At 40.5% G+C, this 25530-nt stretch overlaps 1 protein-coding gene across 3 annotated transcripts in view; it reads right to left on the bottom strand.

Moving 5' to 3' along the window:
* usp28 (ubiquitin specific peptidase 28) overlaps positions 1–25209 on the bottom strand; it is a 46487-nt gene extending 21278 nt beyond the window's left edge. Inside the window, exons 1-17 of one of the 3 annotated variants that reach the window (XM_042008250.1) lie at positions 25064–25209; positions 22981–23055; positions 20999–21119; positions 19421–19508; positions 18126–18288; positions 14732–14818; positions 14482–14619; positions 5581–5651; positions 5396–5472; positions 5169–5317; positions 4943–5070; positions 3904–3999; positions 3618–3797; positions 3313–3521; positions 1786–1856; positions 1328–1556; positions 640–975 (exon numbers count right to left, since the gene is read on the bottom strand). In XM_042008250.1, the coding sequence (XP_041864184.1) occupies positions 640–975; positions 1328–1556; positions 1786–1856; positions 3313–3521; positions 3618–3797; positions 3904–3999; positions 4943–5070; positions 5169–5317; positions 5396–5472; positions 5581–5651; positions 14482–14619; positions 14732–14818; positions 18126–18288; positions 19421–19508; positions 20999–21119; positions 22981–23055; positions 25064–25099 (2254 nt within the window). In that variant the 5' untranslated portion in view covers positions 25100–25209. Of the gene's footprint in view, positions 1–639; positions 976–1327; positions 1557–1785; positions 1857–3312; positions 3522–3617; positions 3798–3903; positions 4000–4942; positions 5071–5168; positions 5318–5395; positions 5473–5580; positions 5652–14481; positions 14620–14731; positions 14819–14906; positions 14944–18125; positions 18289–19420; positions 19509–20998; positions 21120–22980; positions 23059–25063 lie in introns of those variants that run through there. The other 2 variants (XM_042008249.1, XM_042008252.1) reach the window with 2 other exon arrangements.
* Between the last annotated feature and the right edge of the window lie 321 nt (positions 25210–25530).

Genomic DNA, 25530 nt, shown 5'->3' on the forward strand with positions numbered 1-25530 from the left:
CAAAAGTTTTTATTTTAAAAGTCCAGATCTGCAAGTGTTTCTTTTGAGCTGGAATTTTTAACTTGATCATGTTTTAATAGTTTTTACCCAATGTTCTTTCTTTTACCTTTCTCATTTGTTTTTAAAGTTGAATTATGCTTCTTATTCTCTGTAAAGCACTGTGAATCATCCTGTTGCTGAATTTAAAATAAACTTGCCTTGCTTTATCTCCCTCTGGGCCGCTGTTATTTATCCCAAACTAGTGCCTCTCAAACAAAGCTATTTTAAAGCTCAGAGGGTTCTCACTTCACACTCATAGTTGCTTGTCCATTCAGATGCACCGTATTAAAAATGGTGAGTAGATATAAATGCTTCATTATAAGAGAATAAAAGCATTACAGTTATGTTAAAAAAGTGATTAGATAGCCATAGATACACAGTTTTTAATGATTAATTTTTTACCTTTAAATTTGTTCCATGTTGCAGTTTTACCTGCCTCTCATCTCTGTTTGAAACTAAAGATTTCTGGCTACATCAGCCACTACCAACAATGTAATGATGGTTCTTTTGCAGATAATCTACATTAGGATTTTAATTAGTTTATAATTTCTAGTTATAAATGTGTAGGATAACAGAAACTCTCCAGTCAGCACTACATACCTTCAGGTTTCTCTCTGGAGGCTGACTCTGGACCATTACCCTCCTCTGGTTCTGGTGGTGGCTCTGAAGCAGGTCCCTGGTCCAGCTCCTCTATGGGGGGCCCTGACTGGGGGGCCGGCTCAACAGGAGTTTTCTGAACATTGTCCATTCTGGAGCTAGGGGGCTCTGCAGGGGCTGTAGGCTCTTCCTGCGGGGTCGCGGTCTGACAGAACTGCTCCTCCCATTCATTTAGCTCCTGCTGGAACCAGCGGTTATCTTCCTGGACGTAGCGCCTGAGAATGGGCGGCAGGGAGTCCATACCATGGAGAACCTGGCCCGTCTCATCATCTGTGTCTTCTGGATGGATGTGGGAGTTAGAAGATTCCATCAGTAACTATTAAAAGAACTTGATACTTATAAGACAAATGAGCATCTTTACTGTCTTACACTCAAAACTAGATTAATATTTTACAAAGAGGTCTGTGTTTTTATCTTTAATATCCTGCAACAGCACTGCATTGATGGTAATTGATAAACATTATTTCCAATAGTCTTTTATAGGTGATTCTGTTTTTACAGGTTAGTTCTTCAAATCTATCAACATCCTCGTCCATGCCTTTCAATAAACCAGTAAAATCATATGGTCATGATGGGTCTCAAATCCCCTCAGCTGCATCCAGCTGTGAGTGAGGGAAATACATGTACGTACCTGTGATAAGGTGAGGAAGCCTGTCATCAATGTACATCAGGCAGTATGCGCTGGCGTTTGTCATGCCTCCAAAAGAATCTCGTTCCAGCTCCTCCCATGATGACTCAGTGATGGTGATGTCATTGTACTTCATCCAGCGCTGGTTAGCGTGATCGTAGATGTAAGCCCAGTAATGACCTGCTGAAGCCTGGCCCTCATGGACAAGCACTGCATGGAGTCTGTAAGGTACCTGACCAAGAGTACGATGGGAGAAAGCATTAACTGTGCAGAATAATGATACCTGAACACACTGTGATCAAGTATCCAAACACTGCAACATAGACTCAACTCATCTGTTCCTATTTGTTTTTATAACATCAGTAAAGTTGAATCTGACCTCAGTCTGGGAACTTACATTGCTTCAGATGTGAATATGTTACTGCATAGTTGCTTGTCAGAACAAATTAGGCCAAGCTTACCTGGCAGAGACTGTTGTCTGAGTACATGCCCTCCAGTGTCTGAGTGAGCTTGTCGATGCTGGCCTTTAGCTCTGGCACAAACACACACACACAGAAATCCAAACAGAAAACAGATTTTACAGGTCGGCCACTCAAACAGTCTGGATGCACCTGCCTTTTGGATTATATATTATTTGTTCCAGAGATGCTAAGCTTGATAAATTAGAAGTGTCTCCCACTTCTGTCAGCTGACAGATGCACAAACATGGGCTTTATTTTTAATCCACATGTACTGTTTTGTTTAACAAAAGTTGCAATTTTAAGGAAACTGTAGCACCATTTCTGTTTGAAAGCCTTGCAATGAGTGGCTGGGACATTCCTCTACCACTCTCTGTGTGGGTCTGGGGTGGTCTTCGTGGTGGGGTGGCTTGGGTTTGTGTTCCGGGATTGGCTCTAGCCTCCGTAGAGATGTGGTCACATTTGCACAATCACACTCATCTCTGATCCTCATTCCTCATACTGTGCATGCTGACACAGTCACTGAGTTGTCCAGTGGGTTTATACACTAAGAGCTATTTTTGTTTAGGGTATTTGTGTGTGTGTGTGTGTGTTTCTGGTACTTTGGTTGCTGTTGTGATACATGTTATTGTTGCTGTTTTGGTTTTTTTTTTTTGGGGGGGGGCTCCTGATGACTGTCAGCTTAGTTTACCTGCAAGAGCTATAGGAAATTCTCTGTTGTGTTTCTGTACAGGTGTACCAGTTAGCTGTCTGGTGTTAGGTTGGACTGAAGGTTAGTTGCCTCTATCTACTGTATCTTTGTTTCCTCTTCCTTATTTCTACTTTCCTTTTTACTTATCTCCTTTTTTTCTGTGCCCTCGGGTCAGGTCCAGCAAGACTACATAAATTCCATAAATCCAAATAAATAAGATAAAACAATATATTTAAATAAATATAGAAATAAAAAATCAGATTATAAGGAGGAGCCTTATACCCACAAAGCTCCTCTTGGCAAAGCAAATTTGTTCAGCACAACACAGCAGCCAGACCATCATTCTGCCGCCACCATGCTAGACAGGACAAGTTAGAAAAAAAGAAAAAAAAGGGGGGGTTGGGCTAACTTTTTACTTCCTCACACTCCTTTTCAGATATGTAAATAGAATATGTAGTTAAGTTATGGCTGCTTTTTAAAATTATATATATATATTTAAATACAATTATTATTATTTATACCCGTCCATTAATGTAGTATAATTTGTTGCTCATTATATGTTCTAAATAAATGATCTGACTAACTGACTAGCATTATGTACAGTCACTTTTTCAAATGCTTGTGTATAAAATGTGTTGCTAATAGTAACAAACCAATTAGAACATTAACCCTTTCCTATTTCCTGCACATTGTGGCTTTATAGTCTGGAACTTGATTTTTAGTTCATGCTCAGGTATCATACGAATGTAATGACTCATTTGATGGCTAAATGTAGAGCTAATAGTATTTATGTTAAAACACTGTTAGTGTGAACATTAGCAGCATTTTTATTGCAGTACCATTGATGTCGTTCTCTACTTCGGTCCTCCAGCGCTGCAGGCAGGTCTTAACAAAGTGCAGCTCTTCCTCAGTGATGCTGTGAGGGGCTGGGTGTGGTGGGCAGTCAACTGGGTGTCTGCACTGGGTGAAGGGCTTGTAAATGGGGGTCCGTTGGCAATTGGAAACACTGGAAACCAGGCCCTCTGCTGTATCTGTATCTACAGCTTCACTTGAAAGAGCAAATTTACCAAATTTAGAGGAGGAACAATGAATACAAGGTCCCAGTAATGGACTGAGGTGCCAACAACAATAATGTGCAACACACGTGCTGTCTTTGACGATGGGTTCACTGAGGGGTTGGCTTGCAGGGGTTGGTGATGATGAAGCTAGTCTTGAGTCTTCAGCTGGAGAAACACTAGTGGGTTTGGTGGTGGCAAACTCAAGAACAAACTGCAGCATATCAGCCAGAGGATACTTGGTCGGTCCTGAGCCATAACTTTTATAACTATGAATAAAGACAAGGAGCGGTGAGAAAAAGCTTCCATAAAATGTAAAGAAGATGTTAAAGTTGTATTTACTGAGATTTATACCAATGGTACCAGGTAGCTTACCACTCCAGTTTCTGTTGAAGGACTGCAAGTTGCTCCTTGAGTTTTTTCACTTCTCCTCTCCTCTCATGAGTTCGCTCAATGTTTTTGTGAAGGTACCTGTTCACAAAGGGATCCGAATTCATTTTATTTATCATTTAGCACTGTGCAGAAGTCCTGAGCTAGCTTTTTAATTTTTTATGCACTACCAGGAAAACAAAAATTAAATGCAGCAGTTTATTAAAAGTAAATGCAAACATATATGTAAATATAAGGAAAAAACATACTGAAAGTAAAGTCAGCACCTTCTACCATAACACAGCCTGAACCCTCGAAGACAAGTTTTTATTTTCTTTCAGTAGTCTCCAGAAACAGTTCTCCAGAATCCTTAAAGGACTGTGTGTTTTTTCTCATTTCTTAAAGATTTCGCTTTCAAATCCTGTTAATATGGTGTAGATAAGCCTGAGATTTTATTTTTAATCCTCAACTTTCTACAAGTTTGACCAGGTTTTCTGCTAAAAGCTCCTTGAGAATCACCTGCTGCAGAAATTCTGTTTAATATCAGTAAAACTGTAATTGTCATTTTCTGTAGATATAAATAAAGAGGTGAAAAGAAATGATGTGGCTTTGTGACTGGCTGCTAGGAAAAAAGCGACTAAAGATACAACTTAAAATTAGTTCTTTGCTAAGCTGTCTGTAATATAAAGCTCATCCCATGAATTAGGTGTCTTTGTTATGCTTGTTAGATAAATAGGTCAGTGAATAAGCAAAAAATCACACTCTTACCAATGGGCAGTTAAAAGGACTGGGCTGAAAATGAGAAATTAAGCAGAAATACCAAGACGTCTGCTTAAGAAAGATTACAGGAAAATCTGGCTGCCTGACTTTTCCACAGTACTGTATATACAATGAAAAGAGGGCCAGAGAACTTCTCCTTCCATTGGAGGACCTCTACTTTCCTCTGCTGAACCCCACGTTGTCCCCAGATGTGCTTCTCAGCTGTAAGCTGCCTTGGATAACAGAAACATGTGCACACCTTTCTTTTCTACCAATAATTACTCACCTGTCCATATAAATGATTTGTGGAAACTCTAATTTCTTGTGTATCTTCTCAGGGCGCCCAAGCTGGGTGTTGAATTCAAATCTTGAAAGTTCAAAAGTTAGGACTGGTGGTAGCTTTTTGAACCATCGCTGTAAGAAATAAACACCCCAGATTATTATCATGTGACCAAATCTCTGCTACCAGCTGGATATATGATTAACACTGCTGGTTGTTAGAAACCGGTCACCTCACGCCCAGATGTGACAGCATGATCTGATTGGAGTGACTCGATCTCCCTCTCAACCATAGCACCCTCAAGGCATTCCTCCAGGTTGTTGAAGCCGTTGACCTGCAGGGGGTACTGGCCGAACTGCTCAATGTTACACAGCGTCTTACCTAAGCATGATCACATAGGTCAGATGGAATTAAACACAACTCATATTCATGGCACCGCTACAGTTATAAAGTTCATACCCTCGTGTCTTCTTTCTGTCACAAAGGTGCCGTAGAAAAGTTGGACCATGGGGTTATGTTGTTTGTCTTCCGCGTTTCTGACAGAAAAACTTCACATTAATCCAAATTCCTTTATCCAGCAGAAGTCGTGTAAGGAAGGACAGGTCATAAACCACATATATGGATGACATCTATACATAACTTACTTCCCATTGGCAGCCAGCTGAAATGCATCCTCCAACCAGTCCAGCAGTTTATGGGAAAACTCACTGACATCCTGAAATTCACAAATAAATGTTTTATAGTTAAAGGATAACTAACAACTATAGCAAGAGTTAATATTCTGCAAACATATTCCAGTCTGGTGGATCTGGGTCGGAAATCCTGATGAGAGAACATTAGTTTAATCACATCTCAGGGATTTTCTCAGCAGATGGATGAGTTTAGTGTTAATAGTCTTCCACATGTTTATTCACTCATCGGCTAATTTATGTTGCTCTATTTTACCTTCAGAGCTGCTTTAATTCCTGGTGGCATAGATTCAACAAGAAACATTCCTTGGACACTGGGCAGCCTTATTTACAGTTTGCTTTAGAAAATGAAACTCCGACTACAGGGCTGTATTTATAGATATTTTCTGACATATAAGGATTCAAACTTTATCAAAAAAATAAGAATTTGATAAGATGGAGCAAATCACATATTCACTAATGCTCCAAAAGTCTACCTTTATAAAACGATGGAGTCCTGCTATGACTCTGTTAATACAATGAAGCTGGCGGCTCTCTGGCTTAGATTCCATATACAGTATCTCACAGAAGTAAGTACACCCTTCACATTTTTGCTAATATTTCGTTATATCTTTTCATGGGACAACACTATAGAAATTAAACTTTGACAAAGTTTAGTTTTAATAGTATGTTGTCCTGTATATCAAAGTTTCATTTGTATAGTGTTGTCTCATGAAAAGATATTATGAAATATTTGCAAAAATGTGAGGGCGGTACTCACTTCTGTGAGCTACTGTACATCCCATGCATGTGCTGCATGTGCAGATCTATTGGCAGGTCTCTATTAGGGGTTTCACTCCTGAATCCAGGTCTGAACTATTGTATTTTTGGGCTGGACAATACTAGTTTTTTTGTTTGTTGTTTACTTTCTAAAGGGTTATGTACTTGTTTCAATGTGGACATTTACATCTTCAAAATGGACTTTTTTTTCAAATTGTCTTCTTTTTGAAATGATTTGATATAAACTGTGAGAATTTATGCGATTTTTCTGGGGTTTCTGCACCGGATGTTTTGAGTCTAGCCCCCGGACAGACAAAACAATGCTAACCTGTAGACTACTGTACATTTACTGTTAAACTTAACTGCCACAATGGTCGGATCTACCGAGGTGGCATAGGGTGCCAATTACCACCCTAAATCACAGCCTTGCCACCCCTGCTGCCTTCCCATTTGGCAGCGTCAAATTGAAGGAATAATAATTCTGGCAAATTTGTCATTTACGAGCATGAATCTCTGATGTCCGACTTTACTGAATGCAGCATGAGGTAATGCCACAATGGCCCCCAACTATGGCAAACCAAATGGTGCGTTTGTATTAAAACGGCAGAAAAAATGCGTTTTGTGGTGGAAAAATGTTGCTAAAAGAGCAGTTTTTTGTGGCAAAAACTGCGTAAAATATGCTGTTTGCTAAAGCTTTGATAAATGCCAAAAAAACAGATGCTTTCTTTGGTTATTAAACTCCACTTTTAGTAGACTTCAATAAACATGCGTAAAAGTGCTGTTTTTCATGCTATAGACCTAACATTCAATAAAGCTACCTTGTTTAGGATAGCTTGCCCTATGTTTGGATGCATGCTGTGGTGATATATTTCTGTAAATATAAATAAATATGAGTAAAGTCTGACTATGAATTTCATTAGGCTGGACTTTTAAAGCAAACCTCCTAATTCATGACAGATCAAAACGACGTCCCCTGACTGGATTTACTACAATTATCTGATATTCAATTTAAACTATTAACTTAAATCCATATGAATTTATACATTTCATTAGATTAAAAATTCTCAATTTTTATGTTTCACTTTTGTTTGACAATGCACAAAAAGATTTTTTCTTAAAGTCTATTACAACTGTAGTATTATTATTATTATTATTATTATTATTATTGTTTCCGTTTCAGTAGCAGTTGTTTGGAAGCAACAGTGACAGACGGGTTAGCAAAAGGAAGCAGATGAAACATAACACTGCTCATTTCATAAACATAGCAGGTCTTTATGATAAAAAATATAATCTGAGTGATGGGGGCCTAGGCCCCTGTAGAGTCCTTTATCTATCCCGAATTACTCAGCTGACAGCAATGTTTATTACTGCACATTTGAACTAAACAAGAAGCTTTAGTTTTAAGAATGGAAGGAACTCCTGTTGTTTAAACATCAACACAAAAACTTAAACCAGCAGCAGGCAGATGTAAACCACTTCCCCAAAAACCAGTGACATTGGTACACATACAGGATCCACCATCGCTACATTTTCTCCCTCCGATAGTACCTGATATTACCTGCCTGCAGTGCCTAAGGACTCAGAGTAACTGTCTCCGCCCTAGCAACACCTGTCGTCCTCCTTTTAAGGTCACCTCATCGCAGCCTCATCACCTCTGCTTCTGTGTCATGACTCATGATTGATTCACTGACATTTAAGGAGGTTTATGGTCTTCACACATCAAACTGCGCATCGTTGCTGTTTGTGGAGCTGAATTATCTCCACTCATCATTGCATGTTGGACTGATCACTAAGCAGTGAATGATCCGCGCTGCTGCGACGCGATGCTGCGACGTGATGCTGCGTCTCGTTTCGGATTTGCCTGTGGCAGGCGGAAGAAGAAGTAGTTCCTACTTATTCTGAAAGTTTAGTCAGGCTATATATATGTTGGTATAGGAGGAATACTGTAGATATTTCAGTATTGGTCTGCACGTCACTACTATTTATTCTTCTCAAATAATTAGGCCTACATAGATCAAATCGTAGGCCCATTCTTACTTACTAATTTATTTTTTTATTTGTTTGTTTGCGTGTTTGTTTGTTTCACCAGGACAGAGTGAGAAATCAGAGGTGTGGTGTGAGAGCGTGTGAAGCCACTCGTCTCATGGCCCATGCATGAGAGTTGGCAGCCCTGGTAAGATCACTGTATTGTTTTATATACATTGTGTGTGATTGACTTAATTGTTGTGGCAGAATCATTCTCAGTTGGTAAGGGAGCCTTTTTGTGTTACCCCTTTTCTTTCCTAATTAAGTGAAGTTGTCTGCTTATGATGTGTTCTTTACTACACATGTAACAGTTTTATCATGACTTTCTAGCGAAGTTGAGATTTGGGCTGGTTTTTGTTGAGGTGGGCGGGTTTTACGTTGTGTTTGGGCTTGGAAATTGTCAGTCAGATCTGGCAACCCTACGCGCAGGCACACAGACCGCTGAAGATAAAAGAATAATGCGAAATGTTGCAGTTTCTATTAAAGAGTCCCAGTGATATATAGGTATTCAAAAGCTACTGTGTGTAGGTTTGTAAGTAAAAACTGAAAGAAAATCAGCATAAAAATAAAAAACGATCAAAGCTAAGAGCAAGAACAGCAGCAAGCGAGTGTATAAGGAAAAGTAGAAACACCTGCAGATCTGGACTTTTAAAATAAAAACTTTTGGAATGCAGCAGAACACAGGTGGGCCTTTATCCTGGATTTAAATAAACAAAGTGTTTCAGCTGATTTGAGGCTTTCTGGGAGTTTGTTCCAGACATGTGGAGCATAGAAACTGAATGCAGCTTCTCCATGTCTGGTTTTGACTCTGGGGACTGATAAGAAACTGGATACAGATGACCTGAGGGTTCTGGTAGGTTCATACTGGGTCAAGAGGTCACTGACGTATTTTGGCCCTAAACCATTCAGAGCTTTATAGACCAGCAGCAGAACTTTGAAGTCTATCCTCTGACAAACAGGCAGCCAGTGTAAAGACCTCAGAGCTGGACTGATGTGGTCCACTTTCTTGGTGTTAGTGAGGACTTGAGCCGCAGAGTTCTGAATAAGCTGCAGGTGTCTAACTGATTTTTTAGGTAAAACCTGTAAAAATACTGTCAGAATAATCAAGCCGACTAAAGATGAAAGCATGGACTAGTTTTTCCAAGTCTTGCTGATACATGAGATCTTTTACCCTTGATATGTTCTTAAGGTGATAGTAGGCTGATTTTGTAATTCCCTTAATGTGTTTTTCAAAGTTAAGGTCTGAGTCCATCAATACACCCAGATTTCTGACCTGGTTGGTGGTTTTTAGTTGTATAGACTGAAGTGCTCTGGTGACACGTAATTGTTTCTCTTTGGCTTCAAAAGCCATCACCTCAGTTTTGTTTTTGTTTAACTGGAGAAAGTTCAGACACATCCAGTCATTTAACTCTTCAACGCATTTACCAAAAGCCTGTACGGGGCCTCGATATCCCGGTGACATTGTAATATATATCTGTGTGTCATCTGCATAGCTATGGTAACTAATTTTGTTTTTCTTTATGATCTGTGCCAGTGGGAGCATGTAGATGTTAAACAGAAGAGGCCCCAGGATGGAACCTTGGGGAACTCCACATGTAATTCTTGTCTGCTCAGATGTAAAATTACCTATTGACACAAAATACTTTCTATTCTTTAAATAAGATTTAAACCAGAGTAGTGCAGTGCCAGAGAGGCCCACCCAGTTCTCCATTCGTTTAAGTAATATATTGTGGTCGACTGTATCAAATGCAGCACTGAGGTCCAGTAAGACTAAGACTGACACTTTTCCCTCATCTGTATTCAAACATATGTCATTAATGACTTTGTCAGAGCAGTCTCAGTGCCGTGGTACTGTCTAAAACCTGACTGGAAGACATCGTAGCAGTTGTTTTGTGTTAAAAAGTCGTTTAGTTGATGAAAAACGGCTTTTTCAATTATCTTACTTAAAAAAGGAAGATTTGATATCGGCCTGTAGTTGCTCATTTGTGTCTTGTCTAGATTGTCTCTTTTTAGCAGAGGCTTGATTACAGCTGTTTTTAGAGGTTCTGGGAAGACACCCGAAATTAAAGATAAGTTGACAATCTGTGTGTCATGGTATTTAAGCTGGTTTTCAGTGGACACAGTATATTTCCTGAACCTGTTGCTGCTGATGAACCAACTGTTTGTCTGATATTCTGGATTTTTTCTGTGAAGAATTTGGCGAACTCATTGCAGGCCTTGGAACAAAGTTCAGGTGCTATTGACACAGGAGGGTTTATTAATCTGTTGACAATAGCGAATAAGACCCGAGCATTATGATAGTTTTTGCTAATAACGTCAGAGAAATAGGACTTTCTTGCATTCCTCAGTTGTAGATTATAAGAGTGAAGTTTCTCTTTATACATGTCATAATGAACCTGTAGATTTGTTTTTCTCCATCTGCGCTCAGCTTTCCGGCACGCTCTTTTTTCCATTTTTCACCAGTGTGGAATTTCTCCATGGAGACCTTTTCCTCCCAAAGCCAACTTTCACCTTAACAGGAGCAACAGCATCCATAATACATAACATTTTAGCATTAAAACTAGTGACAAGCTCATTGGCTGAACCCCCTGATAGGGCAGGTGTTGAAGAGAAGACCTGGTTAAACATCCCAGTCGTGTTTTCAGTTATGCACCGTTTTGTGATCAGCTCTGTTGAGACATTTGTGTGAACAGAAACTGTACACTCAAAGAAAACACAGTAATGATCAGACAGGCCCACATAACATACAGTAATTTTAGAAAAGTTCAAACCCTTCGAGATCAGTAAATCTAGAGTGTGTCCTTTAGTGTGTGTGGTCCCTGTTATATGCTGAGTCAGCCCAAAGTTGTCCAGACTGTTACTCAGGTCTTTAGTCCCCTTATCCTGAGGATTGTCTACATGGATGTTAAAATCCCCAACAATAATTACACAGTCAAAGTCTACACAGATTAAAGCCAGCAGTTCACTAAACTCATCATGAAATGCTGCGCAGTACCCTGGTGGGCGGTATATATCCAGAAACATTGATCTATTTTTAGCTTTTAGCTGAAGAGCCACATATTCAAAAAAATAAATACGGGGGGTGGAGGAGTATGGGCGACAATGAACTGTATTGGGTTTGGTGGGGCGAAGGATCCTCGTTCTGGTTTTTGGTGCTGTTGAGGTGATTGGGGGCAAATAAAGATCCATCCTCTTGCCTCCGCTGATGTCTCTGTTTTTCAAGGCAGAGTGGGGGCAGATGCAGCTCCTCCTCTGGTTTTCCACTGGGTTTTGTTTGGTCTATCTTATGAGATAGCATCATGTTTCTCACATCTGGGGTATCAGCCACGGCTTACAGAATTCTCTCCTGCGTGTCACTGATCATATCTTTAGTAAAGCAGAGGACTTTGGTGTTCTTTCCACACATCCACTGAACATCATTTACAGTAGAATCACCAATAATCAGAGTTTCAGGCCCAGCCTTTAGCTTTTCCTGGGGCCTTTTCCTTTCTGACCTGCTTTTAGTCCTCACCTCGCAGTCCTGGGATAGGTGGTCGTCCAATGAAGATCCCGAGTCATCTGATAGTGGAGCAAATCTCTTCTGTAGTTCCACATTCAGGCTCTTTGGAGATTTGTTGTTAACCTTCCCAGTCTGGGTTGTCCAGTCCTGTTTCCTACTATGTAGAGGGGTAAAAAAGGTCCTTTGTTTTGTAGGGAGCGGAGGCCAGTCAGCCTCATCATAGACTTCAGCTGGCTGCGCCCGGCCCTTGATACGTTGTCCTCCATTTTCTAGAAGGCATGATTTACTTTTTGGCTTTGCACCAAGACATTTCCAGGGAGGATTTTTACCTGATGATTTATTGTAATTCACAGAGGCTGGTTCTTTTTTAGTAGTATTATCTGTGCTTTTTATCCATCTGTTAGCTTGCTCATCTCCGCTGTTGTGGGTCATAGACAAGGTTGTTTCATTTCCATGCAGTCCATTTACTTCAATATTGACTTCAAGGCGGCAAACTTTCGCCTCCAGCGCTGTTATCTTCTTAAATAGGTCTTGGTAGTCGTCTGTGGAGATGGAAGGCATCTTGCTGCTTGTTTGCCTAGCGTTAGCACCTTTCCAAACTTTAGCTGAGTGCTACATGTAGGCTTCAGCTGTGTGTAGACCACGCACACAGAGCGCTGCAGATGAAAGAGCTATGAAAAATGTTGCGGTTTCTGGTAAAAATTCTTTAGTCCCAGCGACTTATAGGTATCGAAAAACTACTGTGGGTGGGTTTGTAGGTAAAAAAAGAGGAAAAATCAGTGTACAAATCAAAGTAAAAAGAGGAAGAATGCAGCAGAAGGGAGAGCAAAAGCAGGAAGAGTCTGTACAGCAGCAACGCAGGAACTTTAACTTAAAAAAAAACTTTAAAAGGCCAAATTCAAAGTATTAAAGCTACTAAGGTAAGTCTCAGAGCTCTCGGGTTTATCAGGACTTTGTTGGGGTTATTCTTGAGTTGTAAGTCAAAGTTTAAATGTCAGTTCTGGTGATGAACTCCTTTTACAATGATAGCTGTACAATAAATAATACCATTGTCTTAAATGATCATTGCTCATGCTCTAGAGCAGTAGTTCTCATACTTAAGTACTTTACCTCTATGAAATATTTTCCAGCTGAGTTCCCTCTGACCAAGGGAAAATGTTTTGAGGAAAAAAATTATCCCAAATGTGACGTAAGAAACACTGAAATTTATATGTGGTTCATTCATATTTAGTACGTTTCTGTTGATTTTATTCCTAATTATTTCACAACTCAAGGTTTTTATTCTCTGATGTTTTATTTGTCTCCAATACCTCCTGCAGTCCTCCGTAAACTCCCATTACTAACCGCTGCTGTAGATAACCAGGAAGGCTGAATGCTTGTTGTTCAACATGGTGAATGTTTTTGCTCTTCTGAACAATTTAATGTTAGAAATTTTATTGTCTTTTTGATAGTTTTCTGGGGGAAGGAGAGAGACAGAACAAATGAAGAGGAAAGGGAAAGTGGAAGGAGCATTCAGGTGAAAAAGAAAGAAGAGAAAGCATCAGGAGCAGGTGAAGAGAGATGAACTGAACTCTATAAAGTTTCTTTTTATACTTTTTTTATATTTCAAATGTAATGTTCCAAAACACAAAACATTAGATAATTGAGCTAACATTAGATGTAATGTTAAACATCACCATGCATTAGACAGAACATCCCACTGTTTCAACATGCATGCATCTGGATATTAAATTATAATTTAGGTACTCTACAGTCTACTACTACGCGTACTAGTGTCTACTATAACACCTTTTTTATTTCTTAAAAAAGAAAAATATGCTTTGTTCATCTATGCTTTTTTGGGCTTAGCCCAGGATGTTCTAAAAGGCTGGAAACGTCCCTGCAGTTGTAAAGAAAGATAGAGGATAACTGTACAAAAATGTGCATACTGTATGGTACTGTTTGTATAAAAATTTCATAAAACGTAAATAAAAATGTTCTTAATGGCTTGCCTGGATAAATATTTATTTTATTTTTTTATAAAGCTGAGGTTCACATTCGACCTCTGACACAAAAAAGCATCATTTAGCAAAGAAAGAAATAAATGAAAGACCGAAAGGTGACCATCAAAGTCTGTTTAAGCTAAACAAGAATAATTCCTGCCTGGTGGTTGCCAGCCAAGGGACATTTACATCTGCCCACACTGTTTTTACTGTCATGATTAAAGTCAGTTTGGCCAAATAGATCTTTGAGGCCACCTTGAAGAGTTTACCCATAAAAACATTTAAGTTCTTATCAGTTCATCTCTGAGTCCCAGGGGATGCTTGGACTTGATATGAAAAGTTTTTCTTAAGGCATTAAAGAGAGATTGCATTCTTGCCATTGGCACAGACGTGAAAAAATGTCAGGCCTCACTCATGTAGTGTTTGCATATTTTAGGGAAAACATGATGCCAAAGTGTCCTGCAGAAGATAACAAGGTGCTGCCAGATGGGCTCTGAGTGGCATGACATTAACAGGACAATCTTATCAGCCAGCCAGACGTACAGTACTATCGGTGAGTTTAGAGAAAAGTAAATGATAGACATGTCGTACCTGTTGGGCCTCGCTTGTCCTGAAGGCGTCGCGTAATAACTCGACTGCTGCAGACGGATCCACAAACCTGCGGGTGGACCCCACCATGAGAGCAAACAGGCAGCGTAATTCCTGCATGAAAGCAATGTTCCTCTTGTCCTGGTGTCACAAAGTCAAACAGAATCACTTCATCTTAGACACTTGAGTGGAAATGCAATGTGAAAGACGATGAAAGCAGGATCAAACGTGCTGCAGACAGAGGTTTACTCACTGCATGGCTCTTACACTTGTCCAGAATTCGCTCTGACAGATGGTAGCTAAGAACCAGTCTTCTGAACACGGGCAGGTGGAAGAGTGACTGCAGCAAGACCAGAAGACATGAAGGGTGCATTCAGCTCAAAATGGGAGGGGAACACATGAAAACAGTCATGTGAAAAAAGGGTTACCTTCTCTGAAATCTAAAGATTATCAGGACATAGTAAAAAGTATAATTAGGAAAATAAAAATAAAACAATGTGATCTGGACTCAGACTGGACCACAGTGAGACCTCCTGCCCCTCCAGCCTGTCTGGTTCCTGTCTGTCTATGAGTTTGCAGGTCAGGGACACATCTTGCATCATCACGTTCATGTTTAGTGAGCTCGCCCAAAGTTTGTGATCCCAAGGCTCAAATTACATCATGGCTTTCGAGGGAGCCTTGTTTTTGGGCATGCACCACAAATTTCTAATTCACATGCACACACATATATATAGTGCACGTAGTGCATTCAAAAATATGGTTACTACTAAAAACCCCTCTGCTACAACTGTATGCAACAGGGATGTGGAGGTCTTTAACAAACACAAAAGGAAGCAGATCAAGTGTCTGTTTGGAGGCTCACAGCTTACAACAAACGAACAATGCTGCTATCCAAGGTGCTGAAGGAACCAGAACGGATCACCAGCATCATTTGGAAGATTTAATTAAATGAATAAACACAACGCAGACAAATTAATGTTATTCTTTTCAAAAAACATCAGGAAATTTATTGAAAAATTAAATGTAACTTGAAAATGGACTATTTGTACGGCCCCTTCTTAAAGTATTAGCTGAATGTCTTTGGGGGAGCTCCCCTCAGCTCCCCATAATTCCAGCCCTGCTTCTGCCCTCCTTTTGTTGTGTGAGAGTCCCTATGTTTGCCCTGTGAGAAGATGTTCAGTGTCATCTGTTGCAAATAAAGATGCCAGAGGCTTAAGGCCCATTTATGTTGGAAGCAGAAGACGGATATGCAGCTGGACAGATAGTTTCGTCCGTCTTCTGCATCAGTTACGAACGTAATTTGGTCCGTTTTCAGGGAACTTAGTAATGCGTCGCTTGACATAGAAGACGGATCAGTACCACTGGAAATTGTGGGGGCAGTGCTGAGCAGAATAGCTGACATCTGACCAGCGAAAGAAACAAACCAAAGAAGAAGAGAATCAGGAAGGGAACAAAAAAGCAGAAGTGGAATGAAGACAAGCACAACAACTGTAGAAATTGTGTGAGCTTTTGAAAAAAAACTATATGGTCTTAACCCTATAAGTGTTAAGACCATGTTGGGCGGTTGGAATAAACTTTATAGCAACGCATTTCTGCTGCTAAACGGCGTCTGAAACTGGCGTTGGCTCAAGGGAGTGAACTCTGAACTCAGCACTGCCCCCTCGGGGAGGAACTGATTTCTTAACCCCTTATCTTCTACCCTTATCCCCGTTTGGACTTAGAGATTATTTAAGTGATTATTGTTCTTGTGAACAAATTTAATTCTTAAGAGACTCATTTTTCAGGTTTGTATGAACACTAGACCCACGTTGCTTTATTCCGATGTACAGTATTGTGACAAAAAAAGAGGGGCAGATACTAAACCACAGATTGTATCTGTCCAGATTAAGTGTTCTTCTTCACACACACACACACACACACACACACACACACACACACACACACACACACACACACACACACACACACACACACACAGTGTTATAAGATCCTTGGGTTTCTGATGATAAGCAAGGTGCAGTGGGTCTGATGAGCCATGGCCGATGGTGACGGAAGCCTCTGAGCACTTATGAATATCATGATATTTATTTCCATGTGAGGAAATTCAGTTACGGCTCATCTCAGGTTTACTGTAAGTTAGACAACACAGGATAACGGAGGGAACATGAGCTGAATCATGTGGTCACTCAGCTTCAATCTGATCTGCTTTATCAAAAATCAGTCTCCTCTGAATGGGTTCAGTGGTAAGAAGCAGCACAAATGCCAGTGAAAAGCTAACAAATAAATGGCTGTATGTGACAACCATTAGTATTGGAACCATGCTGTCTCATTTCCCTGTTTGTCTTCTTAGATAATAACGTGTGCTCTGCTATGGTTTGACGTCTGAGCTGAGCAGAGACAATCATTGTGTCTCTGCTATGGTTTGAGGTCTGAGCTGAGCAGAGACAATCATTGTGTCTCTCTCCATCACTGCATCCCTTGCTGCCTAATTAACCACTCAGCCAGTGCATCTCAGTCCGGTTTCTGCTGGGCCAGCTGATAGGCCCGGCTAACTTCAGGCTAATTTACAAACACATTATTGTTTTCTATCAGACGTTCAGCCTTATTCTAATGAAACATTAATGAAGAGAAGTTGTTGTTGTTGTAGTCAATTTCAGTGAAAAACACGTTGCTCACCAAACTAGAAAAAGCTAAATATATTACCCATGTACGCGCTGGTGTGCAGCCTCAATGTAAATGATAATTATCATGGTAAAACTACCATATTGTACTATCCAGGGGGTAAAGGAAACTCTGCAGACACCACACTAATGTATAATCTGTAGAGTTGACTTTTGTGTACATATCCCTCTGCATAACTCTCAATGCCTGTAGACTGAAGGATTCTGGGTAACTTTTTAATGCAAATGTACAGAAGTGCAGTCCAAAAAAAAAGCTCACAGAGCTGATGCTACACGCTGATCACACAACGATTGACTGTAAGCTAGGAGTTCAATGGCAGGGTTGATAATTCTCATGTTCTGCCCACTGACTAAATTTACTGCACCTGAGTCTCATAACTGCAAGGTGAAATCTAGAAAAATACTAAAAGACCAAAGTCACTGTATTTTAGTGCCATGAAAGATCTTATTTAACTTCTTTTATTGTTTTTAAGGAAATAAGATTTGCTTTGTACTATTGTGCTCTTTCTGTACTCCACATATGTGAGAACATTATGTTTCATAACACTCTAAGTCAGTGGTTCCCAACCTTTTTTCCTTGAGGACACCCTTCATGCAAATACTAAAAAGCCACGCACCCTCTGCCCCACCCCGTGCTGAAACCATGCTTGGTTTTATGCTTTTAAAAGTGAGATTCTCACCACACTGTATTCTGGCTGACTTCTGTCCTTTCATAAGGCCAAAGTTGATTAAATTAACATATAACCTTCCTTATTTTTCTTAAAACAGGGACAATGTATGGACATTAATCACAGTGGCTTTGAATGTTCAAAGCCTCAGGGACCCTCTGAGCTCTTTGGTGGACCCCTTGGAGGGGTCCCAGACCCCAGGTTGGGAACCACTGCTGTAAGTGAGACCTGATTTAACTTCAGTCAAGCTAACATAATTGTTTACTTTGTCATTAACTATGAGAAAACTCCTCCTCACCTGGATGACAGCACTGAACCAGCAGGTGTTTCCTACGTTGCGAATGCCCACGGGCCAGTCGTCCTGACGGATCCAGTCTGCAGGGCTGCACATGTCACTCTGGGCTTCACATCTCTTCCTCTTCATTCTCGCAGCATTCTCCTCTGCACTGGCCTCCAGAGCCCTGTAAAATATCAAATTACCCTTTAAAAATCATTGATCTGACACTGTTAAGCTCAGACTGACTCAGTTAGATTGCCTGCCTGTGCAGAGGTGTATGATATAAAAATCATTATCTCACCAAGTTCTCAAGTGTTTCCTTTCAAGACTTAAACTATGTGCATGCAGAAAGGCAGAAATGTGAACAAACATTCTATAAAGATAATTGTACACATGGTTAGCTTTTGTAAGCTCGATTATCATGAAGCTACATATACACACATGCACTATTCTTATTTACACTCCCATGTGTAGCCATGAGCAGATATGGTCACTCCCCTTATTAATCATTTACATATAAAAACCCACAGTTGATTTGAGTTTATTGGAGAATGTGTCAAAACAGCATAAAGAGTGAGTGAGCTGTGCACTCTGACCGCACGTTCTTCCTTTCTATGGATTGTTTATGCATCTGACCACAGCTGAGGAGCAGTTTCTTCTAACGATAATCCTTATCCTGCTGCTTTTTTCCAGTTTCTCATGATCATGTTCTTGACTCACATGTTAACATGTGAGTCACTATATTTCTTTAGCGATAAGGTTTTCAGTCTTCTCTAAGCAAAAGTTTTTTGTAATTTTTTTTAAGTTAAGCAGACTTGAAACAGCTGGAAGAAACTTTTAAATTCTATTTTCTTTTTTTTTTTTAAACATCCTCTTTACTTTTTTAAATACATTTTTTCTGACAGCTGTTGCTTTGTGTGCTTCTGTTCTGGATGGAAAATCAGCTGTGACCTTATATAAGAGCCTCGGCAATGCAACACTATAATATTAATAACTGTGGCATCTCAGCAGTGTGTGAGGAACAGCCCATTCAACTGAATGCTGAACAATATTTTCTCCTTTGCCTGGAGCCTGCAGGTGGATAAGTTTGCAGAGTTCAGGGATAGCAGAAGCAACAGAGGCAACAAGCATGAGGCAAAGAGCCAGATAAGCCGGATGTGTCTGGGGGGTGTGTCTGATAAGTAGCATGAAACATGTGAATCAGATCACATGGATCTCAGAACAGCAGCTCGAGCTGTCTGCCTGAACCTGCTAGCAGGTGACACATCATTAAATAATCAAAAAGCAGCAGCAGTGTGAAAGCAGTTGTCCTGTACCTGTGGAACTCCCGCTCTTCCTCCTGGGCATTGTGGGACTCCTGCAGGCTAAGCTCTATGGCGGTCTGCAGCTCATCTTTGGGAAGTCCTGAAGAAACAGAAAACATGAAAACTGAGATCTGATCATCAACACAACGGTTTCATGTTGAGTCATTAAAATTCAAAAGAGACCTTTGAATTAGAGTTTAAATTAGAGTTAGAATTAGAATTGCTTTATTGTCATCATACATAGAGGCATGAAGAAAGTGTAGGTAGCTGCCTTTGACGGCACCATTAAACACAATAAATAATAAAATCAAATGTACATATAAAAAAAAAACTATATAATTCCAGTCATGCAAAAATCCAACATATACACAGTGCAGTGAGGAGGTAGTGAGACGAATAAAACAAATAAAAAAGAATAAAAAAGTGTAAACAGCATTAAGGAGGATTAACTGTATTGTTTGAGTTCAGCGGTCTGATGGACCATGGGCTGAACAGCTGCTGGCCAGGGTGGGTGCTGTCTGCCCAGATCTTTTTTGTTTTTCTGATGTAGCGGGTGGATGCAATGTTCTCCAGAGAGGGCAGAGGACAGCCAATGATTTTCTCTGCAGTGCCTTCCTGTCTGCAGCAGAGCAGGCTGCGAACCAAACAGTCACACAGTACGTCAGCACTGACTCTCTGGTGGCTCGTTAGAAGGACACCTGTAGACTTTCCTCTAAGTGAGTCCTCCTCAGCACCTGAAGAAGGTGGAGTCTCTGCTGTGCCTTTTTAAACAGTGCTGCTGTGTTGAATGACCAGATGAGGTCCTCAGATAAGTGGGTCCCCAGGAACATGGTCTCCCCTTTGCCTCCTGAAATCAATGACCATCTCTTTGATCTTCTTGGTGTTCAGCTCCAGGTTGTTCTTGAGGCACCACCCTGTCAACTCCAGTATTTCCTCCATGTACGCTCTTTCATCACCCCCTGTGATGAGGCCAACCACAGTAGTGTCGTCAGCAAACTTAATGATGGTGTTTGAGGGGTGAATGGCGGTGCAGTCGGGCATACAGGAGGGGGCTTAGCGAACAGCCCTGGGGGGAGCCACTGCTAAGTGTCAGGGAAGAGGAGTGGAGCTGACCCACCTTCACTACCTGTGGTCGGTTGGTCAAGAAGTCCTTGATCCAGGAGCATATCAGGGGTGCCAAGTCCAGGTTTGCCAGCTTCTCCACCAAGATGTCAGGACTGATGGTGTTAAATGCTGAGATGTAAACAATGACCAGCATCCTGACACTGGTTTCCAGGGAGCTCTAGGTGGCTCAGGGCTGTGTGAAGAGCCATGGTGAGGGCATCCTCTGTGGACCGGTTTACCCTATAGGCAAACTGGAATGGGTCAAAGTTCTGGGGGAGACATTCTTTAAGGTGCTGGAGAAGCCTGGCCAAAAGAGACCTTTGTAATGCAGTTGAACTTGTTAGTACATTTATTCTGCCTGCTGTCTGTTTTCCTGGCTAGTTAATGTGGATAAACTACACTGTTACTGAAGCTAAAGTGTTAGCACTGCATTTATTGTAGAATACACTGATGACATTAAGTTTGTGTGCATGCTGACTACTGTACCTTTCTGACCCTCCCAGGTCTCTCCAGATATTCCTGACTCCTGTGGCTCTGCAGGGTCCTGTACTTCTGCAGGCTGGGTTGTTAGCAGTCCCACTGCATGTCCAATGTCCCCCTGACTGGCCTTGAAGAAAGACAACAAAGATGGCATACAGTGGCAGTTCTAGACTAACATTGGGGGGGGTGTCAGTTGTTTGGTTGGAGAGGCACATTCATGAGAAAATAACACAACATTGTTCCAGCATCTTGTCTCAATTTCAGATAAATGAAAAGGAAAAAATTGGTTTAGTTGTGTTAACAAAAACATAATTAAAGGCACCTGAGCGTGGCTGCAGCTCTGTGATGGATCTTTCTATGCAGTCATTGCACATTTGTGACTCTCAGGTTTGGCCTGGATGGCAAAGCTAGAAGTAGCTTCTTCCAATTCTTGTATTCCTCATCAATGTCTGGGCTTTTAGGAGGGAAACTTTATTTTTACAACATAATAATATGTAATAATATGTTGTTTTTAGTATTTAAGCCAGTTGTGAACTTCAGGCCATGCTCCCTTAAAACTACTTCAGATTTTCAGTTTTGGCAGGTCTTCCCTGGTCTTGCTGATATCTGAAGGAAATGTTAATCTGAAGGCACCTACAAGCCCAAAGTCAACTTCTCTTGCCGAGGTAATGCCACATTCGGATGTTTAACATGGCATGAGTAATAATTTAGTTGTTTATGTGTTAATACATTAAACAAAACAAAGATGTTGATGCTCTTTGTATTAATGCAGTATTTTTATAGTCCTAATGTTTTAGGGTTATAACAAGTGGACACGGTAACACTGTGACATAAATCTTTGAAGTACAGTTATGCCTGCTGGCCATCGGTGGCACATATCTTTATCAGGTTTGACTAGATAATTGAGCTACACTTTGGTCCCATATCTTGGTTTAGGTGGAATTATCACAAAAATGCCTCAGGCTCTGCCCTCGGCAGTGGGGCAACAGGGGGGTTCTAGCTTACTGTCAGGGTGGTACTGGCCCACCCTGGACCCCCTCTAGAACCACCCCTGCGGATATAAGAATAAATAACCTCCCTTAACAACATGAAATCAACACATTTAATGCAATCCATTTGAAAGTAGCTGTGTGATTCAATTCTGATTTGTTGAGGAATTCAGGACATTAGACACCAAACTACAGAGCTGCTGGAGCCTTTATGCCTGGATGGTGGCTAAGTGTCAGTCATCCATTCCTTTTATTGTCTAATTATTACCTTTATGAGTCTCCTGTAGAGTAAATCGCTCTGGGACTTTGGTGTGCTGTTTTATTTCAGAATGTATGATGTGTGCCAGGGGCGGGAATTGGGCACCGTAGGGATCTTCCTTCAACATTTTTTACACCTAAAGGACAGCTTCAAGGACTGAAGCATCCCAAACAAACACTTCTCTGTAGTGTCAAACATCTCTTAATGCTTTAGTTCACTTCTGTTCTGGAGGTAATCTGTTCTTTATAGTACTTAAATAATGTCACTGCTACTACTGGTTTAGGTTAATATAAAGACTTTTTCATTCACTGTGTATCTGATGGTTATAGGTAAATGTTGGATCATCTTAAATCCATGTAAATACCTCAGTCTTGTGCTTATCTGTGCAGTAGACCAGTGGCTCTCAACCTGGGGTTCAAGACCCCCCAAAGGGGTCCCCCAAAGAGCTCAAGCGGTGCCAGAGGCTTTGAACATTGAGAGCCATTGTAATTAATGTCCACAAATTGTCCCTATTTTAAGAAAGAAATTTGAGGCTTTATGGAAGGACAGGACTCAGCCAGAATACATTATTTATGGTGAGAATCTCACTTTTTAAACCTTAAAACTAAGCATGGTTTCAGCACGGGGTGGGGCAGGGTGTCCATGGCTTTTTAGTATTTGCATGAAGGGGGTCCCCAATGAAAATATGTTGGGAACCACTGCAGTAGACTATGAAAGTTACATAAACAGCTTTTTTTTACCTTCAGGGTTTTGAAGAGAATCTGTTGATCCTGGATTCCCGTGATCTCCCTTAGTTGATCAATCAACATTTTGCTCTGCTGAGAAAATAAAAAAATTTTCATGCAAAACTCCAACAAATATAGTCAGAAAGACCAGCTTTGCAGCAACGTCAGAGTCTGAATTAGTGGTGAACTTACATTTAAATCCTGTATGAACTGACCAAACAGATAAAACTAAATAACAACTGGAATATGCATTTCAATCATCACAGCTTTAACTGGGATGAAAATATTCAGATTTAATACTTCAGACTGTTTCTGATCTGTTTCAGCTGAGAAGGATGAGAGATCTGAATTAGATGACTCGTGTCCTCAGCTGTGGCCTGTGACCCACATAGACCTGAGGTTTATAAATGAGTAAAGACCTGTCTGACGTCCTCATGTCATCTGGGTAAGATCCGTAAAATACAGCTAAAATGGAAAATACCATGAAAAACTCAGTCTAATCCAATGTGAAAAAATATAAAATATTAAAATAAAAAAAATATCAAAGTAAAAATAAACTAAAACAACCTGTATTTGATATGTAATATTTAAAACTGGATTAAAATATTTCGTTGGTGAGCATCTCCTCTGATGTAACTACAACAGTCTTTGGGTTCCTCTGTTTCACAGCTCATTCATCTTTGCGTTCAGGCCTTTAATTCTTTTCTTTCTGTCGTAGATTGGCTGGTTTACACAGTTTGAGCCAAACTTTATCTGTCAGATGCAGTTTTACAAATCTCAGTCATCTAACTTGACTATCTTGAGCTTTGATTTATAGGAAATGGTGACATTAAATTACAATGACCCAAAGCAAGTAACAGCTAAACCATATGTTAAATTATAAAAACAATAAAAGAGAATAAAAGGAAATGAAAGCAGGATAAAATTTAAATGATGAGATTTCATACTGTCCATGAGCTGAAAGTTAATGACAAGAGTTAAGCAACAGTTCAATCACATTTCTACGCTAAATGGGGCTTAAATAGAAACTTTTCCACACGGATCAGCCAAGACCTCATTTCAGTCTAGATTTGGAACATCTAAGGATCATCAGATGGGTGAATGTTGATAAGATCAGACAACAGAAAGATATCCACCATCATGCTGACATGGTGTCTCTGGGATCATTGCTGAGGTCGTTCCTCCTTGGCATTTGTTAACACATAACTGAATGCTGCAGACCAACAACAGATACTTCTGACCCTGATGCTGCACTCATCCTATAAAAATGGACCATGCTGCTAAAACTTCTGCATGGTTTACTTTTGGTTTAATAAAGAAAGAATGATGTAATGTGTTGATCATCGGAGCACACCATTCGGCCTTATTTATACTAGTAAACACACACCATTCAGCCCCATTTCCACCCGTAAACACACGTCATTCACCCTCATACATGCATGACGTTTTGTTTCATAAAGAAATAACAGGAGTCTGCTGGGTGAGAGCTGCTATATAAAGCTTGCTATGCCGACAGCAGGTGCTCATGTCACTCTATCTTCCACTCACACAGACACATACACACACCCGTGCGCTCACACAAATGAGAGGCCAGGCTGACCAGACTTATATGGAGTCCAGGGGCTCTGTGAGACCCACTTGGTTAGTCTCTATTTTAGGCGGCTGACATTGATAGCAGACGCTTCTGTTTATCATTCCCCTCACCATGCCACTGCGTGCCTCCTCTACCCACACACACACACACACACACACACACACACACAACCAAACATGAAATATACCCAACAGAAATGAGAGGGAAACAATTTCCCCATTTTATATATAAAAGCATAGTTTTATTCAACAATACGTTTAAACCAAATTTCAGAATACAGCAACCATTTAAATGAAATTGTCATAAAACATGAATAACTTGTTAAAACTATCAAACTATGTATTTACATGAAAGGAATTAGGATATGAGTTTAAACGCCTGTTTGTTTCATGTTGGCTTTTAGTTCACACAACAGAGGGGTTAGTGTTAATGTTAGTTGAGTCACTCCATGAAGACATGTCACTTATCATCATTACTACTGCTCCCATGATCCTTTGCGCTCACCGCGGCGGTTGCCTTTTCTCCATGTTCAGTTCTCATTGCAGACGCAGCTCTCACTTTCCTCCTATTTTGCCCAAAATATTCGCAGCGCTGTCTCTTCCTCAAACCAGCTCCATCTTTCACGCGCCGAGAGCGGCCAGCCAGCTGCGCGCGCGCTCACCTATCAGCACACGCGTGCGTATGAGCGCGCGCGGTGGCAAACGTGAACGACGGGACGTTTCCGGACATGTCACTGACGCATAGAGCTGTTTTTTCTTATTAACATCAGATTCAATGAAAATGGTCGGTTTTGGCGCATTTGTGGATAATCACGAGCCCCGACTCTGATTATTTATACTAAATATAAGCCCATATAAGAATTATAAGAATTATATGTGAGGAACTTTAAAAGTTTCAATGTATTTTTTTTTTCATTTTTATTTGTGATAAATGCGTCCGCTAATGGCCCTTTTCATCACTCTTCAAACATC

This window comes from Melanotaenia boesemani, chromosome 15 (assembly GCF_017639745.1).
Source record: "Melanotaenia boesemani isolate fMelBoe1 chromosome 15, fMelBoe1.pri, whole genome shotgun sequence".
In the NCBI taxonomy this organism is placed as follows: Eukaryota; Metazoa; Chordata; class Actinopteri; order Atheriniformes; family Melanotaeniidae; genus Melanotaenia; species Melanotaenia boesemani.